Source organism: Balaenoptera ricei, chromosome 20 (genome assembly GCF_028023285.1).
Source record: "Balaenoptera ricei isolate mBalRic1 chromosome 20, mBalRic1.hap2, whole genome shotgun sequence".
Taxonomy (NCBI): domain Eukaryota; kingdom Metazoa; phylum Chordata; class Mammalia; order Artiodactyla; family Balaenopteridae; genus Balaenoptera; species Balaenoptera ricei.
Genome location: NC_082658.1, coordinates 42833890 through 42843034, shown reverse-complemented (window position 1 = coordinate 42843034; position 9145 = coordinate 42833890). Strand labels below are relative to the sequence as shown.

The following is a 9145-nucleotide window of genomic DNA, read 5'->3' as shown; positions in this document are numbered from 1 at the left end:
TGGTTCAGGTGGCAATGCGAGCACTGGGGAGCGATGGGGAGCGGCAGAAGCTTCGCTCTCTCGCTCACCCGCCACCTGCCTCCTGCTGTGCAACCAGGTTCCTAACAGGCTGCGGACTGGTACCGGTCCACAGCCCAGGAGTTGGGGACCCCTGCCCTATAGGATATTAATTTGTTTTTCTCTAACTTAACATTTCAGAATGCCATCCCCAATGACTATATAAACCTCTGTTCCTCAGAAGATCTTTGAATCAGTTTAACTGTTCCTTCATTAATGGGTTAAATACATCTTTGACACACATTCAATCTATATTTGAATGTCATGTTTTTAGCTTTTAAAAAATTATACTATGATGTCTTGTTTTGACAAAAACACAAATCCAAAGTTCAGCAATTCCGACAGATTCTTTTTCCTCTTAAAGTTAGAGTAAAGTTAAATTGGATACTCTCTATTAATGCACTGCTTTTGTAACCAGAACAGAACAGAACAGTAATTGTTGCTTTTTAAAAAATAATTCAGGCCAGGGCCCACCTAGGAGGTAGTCGGGGAAAGAGAGATGGAGGTGAGGGGGCCGACTCCAAGTATCCCTTCTCAAGAAATAGCGTTCTCAGGTCCTTGATTGCTGATCTTAGCTTCAGGTCCGACACGCATTTCTGAACTCGCTCATCTCTGGGGTTAGCACAGACACGCTGCTCCCTCTTGGTGATGAAGCTGGGAAGCAAAGGAGGGAAAGATTACAAACAGAGGAGGGTTCAGCAAATGGGGATGGGGAGGCCCATCCTCCCTGCCCCTCAGATTCCCCACTCGGCCCAGCCTCTTCTTTCCTTGCTCTGCTGCAGGAGCTCAGAGTGGCCCCTCTCTGAGACCCTCCCTCAGCCTCCGAGACTCCCTTAGTGACTCATGGAGTTTCCTTGGGCAGCGTCGCTCCTGCTCTCTCCTTCCTTCCCTAGCTTCCCTCTTCCCCGGGAACATCTCATACCTGATGCCCTGCAGGATCCTAATGAGGACATAAGCCTCAGCTGACCTGGCAGGATCCAGAAGGTGGGACTTTTCTGGACATCCATCCATCAGGTGCCTCCCCCAACACCCCCAGACATGGCCAGTGAGCTTGACACTTACATGACGGCAGGCCGGGAACACGCACTGGTCGTTTCTACATAATCTTTCATGAATACACATCGGATATTTCGTGAGGTGTAAGACATGCAGCAGTCAGTGGGACGGTGAAAGCCTACAGCAAGAGAAAGGGTCACTTCTTAAGGACTGAGTCTGAGGAAAACTAGATCCTTTCCCCCTTTGCTCCTGAGTACTGGGAAGAGTAAGAAGGTGCAGGACTCGAAAGGGATGTTTTCCTTGTCTGCCGGCACTTGCTGGTGTCTCCTTGCTTCACTCTCCCCAGGGTTGAGCTGTGTGTCTGAGGGCATCCAGGCAGGGCCACAACAGAGCAGGACCATTCCTCCCAGAAGAGGAAGGGTCTGAGGCCTGCAGGGGGCACCAGAGAGCACCCCTCCCCCCTCCCCCAGATGAGCCACAGCCAGGTGGAATAGAAGTCATCTACAGAAGAGGCCATCTATGGACCCATGGCCCATCCTGAACTTCCTTGGAGATGTTCACCACCCACAGGACCCTCCTCTCCCCCCAGGCCCTGTAAACGAGGTAGACTGAAGCCATTGAGCAGATCTGTACCTGCTGGCTGTTTTTAAATATATACCGTAACAAAATTTTACCTCCTTGAGCTATTGAGTGTTCACCCTTCAGGTTCGGCATCAGGTGATCTATTTGAGAGAAACAGTAGAGGAGGGAAGAAAAATTACTGGGAAGCAGTTGTTTCAACATCTCCATCTATCTCATTCCTCAACCCCATCCCCTGGTAGGGAGGCAAGGATGCTGGACCACTGGACCAGACCTGCCTCCAGGCCCATTTTCTCTATCAAGGCCCTGAGACTTCTCAGGGAACTTTTGAAAAAGTTTGAGACATGAAAACATTCTATTGACTTGAATACAAAAAGCAAATTGCAAATCCAACACAAATAAATCAGTTGATTAGCTACATAATGTGATACAGTCCACAAAACTTTCTACACATTTTTGGAATTCACAGGACTCTGGAAGCAGACAAATTTTTCATTAAATGATTTGGTGGCACAATGTCACCCAAAGTGAAGTGAGGCTATCTACAGGCTTTATTTACTCCTTTAACGTAGGAGTAAATGTGTTTGCTGCAGAAATATTACTGTGTTTGGTTAATGTGTCTCTCAGACTCTGTCAGGGATGTTAAGTAATGTCCAGGTATGTGTTACCTTTTTAAAAATATATATTTTCAGAATGTGATAAAATGTACATAATATAAAGTATACAATTTTAATCATCTCTAAGTGTACAGTTCAGTAACATTATGTACATTCACATATTGTGCAACTCATCACAATCCATCCATGGAACTTTTTTCATCTTGCAAAACTGAAACTCTGTACCCATTAAACAATAACTCCCCATTTCCCCCTACCCCATCCCCTGGGCCAACGCCATTCTACTTTCTGTCTCTGAATTTAACTACTTGAAGTACCTCATATGAGTGGAATTATACTATTTGTCCTTTTGTGACTGGCTTATCTCACTTATCATTATGTCTTCAATATTCATCCATGTTGTAGCATGTATCAGAATTTCCTTATTTTTTCAGGCTGAATAATATTCCATTGTATGTATATACCCTGTTTTTCAATCCATTTGTTTGTCAATGGACACTTGGGTTGCTTCCCCCTTTTGGCGATTAAAATTCATGCTGCTGTTAGCATGGTTGTACAGGTGTCTCTTCATGTATCTGCTTTCAGTTTTTTGGGTATATCAAGAAAAGGAATTGCTGGGTCATATTTTATTATCTTTTTAAAACCTGAAAAATTCTGCATTCCAAAATACATCTAGCCCCAGAGATTTTGATAAGGGGTTGTAGACCTGTACTATGCTAATTAGGCAAACACAACTAAACTTTTAGCTCATTTCTTATATAGTTGCATATGAATTATATTAAATGAGGCATGTGCACACACTTCAACATGCTTGATATGATGTGTGGGGGGCTTGCAAAAGTCTTAAATGACGTGTCTTTCCATAACAGCTTGTTAACTAGCTTGTATCCTAACGCCACCACTTACGGCTGTGTGATCTTGAGCAAGTTATCTAGGGTTTCTATGCCTCAGCTTTCTCATTTGTAAAATGAGAATAATAATAATAATAAGCAAAACCATATAATTTGCTGATAGTCTACCCCACAGCATTGTTAGGAGGATCCAATGTATTAATATCTATAAGATGCTTAGAACAGTGCCTGCTTTCACGTAGGAAGTACTAGATATTTATTTGTTAGATAAATAAATATGATTAAGTAGACTTGGGTGAGTCACTTGCCTGGCTTGTCCAATTTCCTCCCTGAAATGATAGTTTTACACCAGAGGGTATATAATAGCTCTAACATCATAGAATTCTATACCTCTTTCTACACATTTACAATTTTACTACAATTCTCTTGATCTAGCCCATATGGTCCTATATCAGCTAAGAGAAAGTGTCAGATAATTCTGGCCATGAAAGGGAGAGAATTGTTTCCCCAGGTGGGACCAGTCACCCGTATACAGTTTTCCCCAGGGATCGAAGGCTGCAGGGAGAGGTCTATACCTACTGCTGCTGCTTTTAACCAAGTATCACATCCCTGTTGGGACAAAGGTGTCCCTCTGCATCTCCTCCCTGGACTGCGCATTACCATCAACCTGCCCACCTGTGAGAAGGCTCACTGAACTCACCAACTGCAGCCTGGGCAGCAAGGATGAGGCAGGAGAGGGCAGCTATTGAGGTCTTCATCTTCCCCATGCACAGCCAGTACCAGCCTGAGAACTCCTGGGCTCTCTGCTCTCTGACTCCCCCAGACCCCAGCTCTGCCCTTGTATTTATAAGAAGAGGGGGACCAGGAAGTCACAGGGCAGAGGTCAGAATGCTGTTCTTTGGCTGAATAACAGACAACACACTATTTCTAAAAAAGGGAACGAGGCTGGGAAGGCAACAGGAAGTAGAGGGCAAGGATGACTTGAGGCTTTCCCAACTGCCCAATGGATACAGGCAAAGGGAGGGACTAGTTTATGAAGGATACTTCCTCTAGGAGGTTCACTGAATACTTTAATCAGAACTTTTTCCTCGGGAGTTAACCCCATTCAAGGGCATGAACAGCCTGTTATCAGGGGTGACCAGAGAGGACGCTCTAACGTGTGAACCCGGTCACGTGGCTCCTCTCTTTGTTTCACCCCCACATCCAATCCATTAATAAATACGATTGGGTCTACTTTCAAAAATGTGTCCAGAATCTTATTATTTTTCACCACATCTACCCTCTCCATCTTGTCCGAGCCAACCTTATCTCTCACCAGGATTCTTGCAAAACCTCCTAATTTGTTTCCTTCCTCTGCCCTTGCCCTGTTTCACTTCATTCTTAACTTTGCAGCCAGAGTGATCCTGTTAAAATATAAATCAGATCAAGTCAATCCTGTTTAAACGCCGCCGCCGATGGCTTTTTAATCTCCTCAGTGTAAAGCCCAATCCTTCTAATAGCCTACAAGCCCCTATGTGCTCTGGTCCCTGTTTTCTCTCTGTTTTCAGGCCCTATTACTTCCCCTCACTCATTCTGCTTCAGTTATACAGGCTGGTTCAGAGACTTTTGTTCCCTCTGCCTTCGTTACTCTTCCCTTAAATTACTGTATTACTTTCTCCCCAACTTCCTTCAGCTCCTTACTCAAATGTTATTTTTCTGGTTAGTCTTTCTGGGACACTCTATCTAAAATTATAACCTCCCTCTGCCCAAATTTCTTGTCTTAATTTTTTCTCCTGTGCACTTAACACTATCTAATATACTATATACTTTACTTGTAAATCTTTTAGTATCTGTCTCTTCTTCTAGAACATAAACTCCATGAGAGCAGGGATTTTTGTATCTTTGTTCCTAGTTTAGATTCCCCTGAAAGCAGAGCATGAGAACTATGGGGTGAAGCTTGATAATTTGGGAAGTATTTCTAGGAGCAGGAATGAGAGCCTGGCCCAGTTGGTGGGGATTAGCATTTGATTCTGCTGGGACTTTTTGAAGTGCCTTATGAATGCATTGCAGAATATTTTGCCTGGAGGAAGAAAGGAGAAACATTTATCTCCTGGCTTTCATCCCTGTGGCATTTTAAAATGTGGCCACAAATTCGTTGACATGCTTCTCATCAAACAGTGGGGTCTGTTTTCTCCCCCTGAAGCAGAGAGGGCTTTGACTGGTTCCATCAATGGAGAATGCCATGTGACCTCTGAAGCTAGGGTGTGAAAAACCATGGGGCTTCAACCTTGATCACTGGGGACACTTACTCTTGGAGCCCTGAGCCACCATTTAAGAGGAGTGACTAGCTTGAGGCTGCCATGCTGTGAGGAAGCCCAAACTACATGCAGGTGTTCTGGCTGACAGTCCCAAATGAGCATAGTCTCCAAGTCATCCCAGCCTAAGTGCCAGACATGGGAGTGAGGAAACCTGTAGATCTGCACTGTCCAATATAGCAACTACTAGCCACATGTGGCTACTGAGCACTTTAAATGGGGTTAATCTAAATTGAGATATCCTGAAAGTATAAACTACACACTGGGTTTCAAAGATTTAGTACCCCCCCAAAATATAAAAAAACTCAATAATTTTTTATATCGATTACATGTGGAAATGATAAGGTTTGGGATATACTGGATTAAAGAAAATACATTATGAAAATTATTTCATCTATTTTACTTTTTTTTTTTTTTTTTTTTTAAGCCATGCCACGTGGCTTGCGGGCTCTTAATACCCCAACCAGGGATTGAACCTGGGCCAAGGCAGTGAAAGTGCCGAGTCCTAACCACTGGACGGCCAGGGAATTCCCCTGTTTTCCTTTTTAAATACGGCTACTAAAAAATTTAAATTTACATATGTGACTTGCATTGTATTTTTATTGGACAGCACTGCTCTAGATGGTTCCCCATCCCTTTGAGTCATTTCTTGCTAATTGTGTCTTCCCAAGCATGCCCCAGGCATCATCAGCAGAGATAAGCCATCTGGGCTGTGCCCTGTATGAATTTCTGACCCATAGAATTTGTGAGTAGAATACAATTGTAGTCATTTTATTCCACTAAGCTTTGGGTGGTTTGTTACACAGCAACAGATGGTGGGGACAACACTTCACTGGCCAGTGGTGGATCACAAATATTAAATTCTTCACACTTCTGGTGTGCTAATGCATGTGTGTTATATTCTATCATGATTTCCACAGCTCAGGATCAGAGAAGCCCCAGGGCAGGAAGCTAGAGTTATGAGGCAAGAGACCTGCATGAAGCTTGTGTAAATCTAAGAAAAGTGATGACTGAGCAGTGGCTGAATAAAAGGGTGAGGTTGCAAAGATGTGAAGTAATACACAATATGGTCCACCCTTTGCTTCCCTCCAGTGTGTTTGTGCTTTTATTATGTCTAATCCGTCACAAAGCCTCCTTCAAGATGGTTGTATTAGTTCTTTCAGGTTCAAAAGAACCCATACTGTGTACTCATACTAGTACATCTCTACTCCCCACCCCTGCCTTCTCCCCAGGAATCCAGCAGAGCCTAATGTTGCAGGGATGGGAACCACAAATAGATGACTGGGAATTATGGAGAGAGGGGCCAACCCCTTGGTTCCTGAGTGTTTTAGCCACTGGTGACAGCATCATCTGACAGCCTTTGATTCAGTGCATATACTGCATTCTGGGAAGGTCCCAACCCTGAAGTTTGTTGTTGCCTCAGCTAAATTATTAACAGCCCACCATTCTCTTGATCTGGCTGCTTCTGGGTGATTAAGTATATGGTAATACCAGTGGATCCCATATACCCACTGACTCACACCATTTGCTATAATATGGATCCCTTGACTTGAGCCATCTTGTACAAATACCATACTGAGTGATCAGACATTCTGTAAGTGCTTGGACCATTGGCAGAGGTACTGCTGGTAGGGAAAAAAAAAAACCCCCATCTGGAGTACGTGTCAGTCCTGCAAAGGTTGGATTGTTCTCCCTTGCAGGGTGGCAGAGGTCCAAGATAATCAACAGGTCACCGTATGGCTGTATTTTCTCCTTGGAGGTGGGTGCCATATTGAGACTTGACATCTACTTCTGCTGCTGGAAGGTTAGGCATTCAGCAGTGGCAATAGTTAAATGGGTCTTGATGAGAGAGAGCCCACACTGTTGGGCCCACGCATAGCCGCCGTCCTTGCCACCACAGCCAAGGGCTTGTTGCACTAGCACTGTCGTGGCTGAGGGAAGAGGCTGGCTGGCTTCCATGGGACAAGTCATTCTATCCACTCGCTGAATTTCTCCTTTGTTGTAGATGTTACCCAGTGACTTCCAAGTCCCTGTAGTCATGAGTCCTTGCCCAGTACCTCCAAGCTGCACGTGCCTGAGTACCGAACAGATTCCTTCAGGTTCTCTATTTCAGCAACAGAGAGTCCCTGATACAGGAAAAGAGGGGTATGCATGATGGCAAGGTGAGGTGCTGTCAGATTATACCTATGTGGAGCTGAACAAGGCCTGCTGTGCAGGACTGGTTGCTGTAGTGGTGGCCAGAGTAAGAGATGGCGCTGACGGACTAAAGTGGTGTGTGCAGAGGTGTCTGACACAGTACCGAACGCATGTTTGTTCAGCAAAAGAAACAATGAAGGCGCAAATGTCCAATTTCACAATATACTGCCGTTTCTTGACCTCGCTGGTGTAGAAAACATTTTGGGAGTGGTTTTTGTGTACTTCCTGAGTCTTTTATTGATTTTCCTCTCCTCCACCACCAAGCATCATTGGTGACATTTAAGAATCACATCAGCTCTATTTGCTACTTAGCTTGGCATAGCCGAGGGTGCGGGCTGTGCATCTCCGCATAAGCTGCTCCAGCCTAGGCGGTCTTCCAGAGCTGATGATAACAACAGCCAATGCTTCCTGAACACTTACTACGCTCCAGGAACTGTGCTTTGGGCAGTTCCTTTGAGACGAGGCGTTTGCTACATGAAGCACTTACTATAATTATTTCACAATACTGCTTAGCACACCCGCTAGCTTCTTCCATTAGAGATACCAAATATCCTGTCATCTCTGCCTGTAAACACTGCTCTTGCCACATTCCACGATCTGCGCTTGCACAACACGTTTGTCCAGCATAACCTGAGCTGCCCTCTCCTGTTACAAAGTTAGCATATTTGAGCTAAGATGCCCCCTCGCTGGGGTTAGCTCATCTTCTTTCTCAGACCTGCACTTAGTCTACGGGAATTTTCTGCTGTTATTTTCACCTTTCCCCTCACTCCTGTCTCATCACTCCATGTGTTACGTGTCTGCATGCTGGGCAGGTCTTGAAATCTGGATGGCGTTCCATGCACAGGTCCCTTTTCAGGAGAGAGGCCTGAAGTTGTGGTTCTTCCCTGCTGTTCCTTGAGTTTCCAAGTGAAACCATCCCAGGTGTCTGGCCTCATCTGATGGATGTGTGGTGAGTAAGGAAGGTCCCTTGCGTTCAGGTTGTTGTCCCAAGCAAAGGTGAGGTAGCGATCTAGTTCTCTCTCAGGCCAGATGCACATCCCACTGGGAAAGGCATTCTGGGGTACGCGATCTTTCAACCCCTTCAGGGCCACAGAAGAGAGGCCTTGGGGCTGGAACACTTCCTTCCCAAGAGATAAAGCACTGCACAGCTGTGCTGGGTTTATTGCCTTATGTGGGATTATCCTTCTGTGTTCTGGACTCAACGTGTGCTCCTTTGTTTTGCCGAAGCTTGTACGGCATAGAGCACCAGGCCAACCCTCCTACTACCTGTTCCCAGTGGGGAGGGAATGGGACCCTTCACTTGTAGCCCAAGAGGGATGCGTGCAGATCATTCTCCTAAGTTGGCTGCAAGATGGTACCCACTGCCTGTGGGGAGGACCGACACTCACTGTTGAAGCTGATCTTGCTCTGTCTCTTCTCTATGTGAGTAAAGTGTTCCATCCAGCGCCTGTGTAAGTTGTGTCCTTTGTGGCAACTCTGGCACAAACCATGCCGTAGGTTGACATCCTGGGACAGCTGCTCCTGGTGGCAGACAACAGTTATATCACCTGCCTAA

The 9145-nt window shown here is 45.2% G+C and overlaps 1 protein-coding gene across 1 annotated transcript; it reads right to left on the bottom strand.

Annotated features, from left to right (window-relative positions):
- Positions 1-377: 377 nt before the first annotated feature.
- LOC132355602 (C-C motif chemokine 15-like) lies at positions 378-3917 on the bottom strand. Its single transcript, XM_059908039.1, has 4 exons — positions 3801-3917; positions 1728-1775; positions 1120-1231; positions 378-711 (listed from the first exon to the last, which is right to left on the bottom strand). The coding sequence occupies exons 1-4, from the start codon at positions 3865-3867 to the stop codon at positions 516-518; spliced, it is 423 nt and encodes a 140-aa protein (XP_059764022.1). The 5' UTR covers positions 3868-3917; the 3' UTR covers positions 378-515.
- Between the last annotated feature and the right edge of the window lie 5228 nt (positions 3918-9145).

Bases quoted from the DNA above. Each gene is read 5' to 3' on its own strand.
- LOC132355602 (XM_059908039.1), bottom strand. From the start codon at position 3,867: ATGGGGAAGATGAAGACCTCAATAGCTGCCCTCTCCTGCCTCATCCTT. The intron at 1,232-1,727 runs GTAAAATTTTGT...CTCTTGCTGTAG, and splicing joins ACACTCAATAGCTCAAGGAG to GCTTTCACCGTCCCACTGAC. The intron at 712-1,119 runs GTAAGTGTCAAG...TTTGCTTCCCAG, and splicing joins TGTTCCCGGCCTGCCGTCAT to CTTCATCACCAAGAGGGAGC.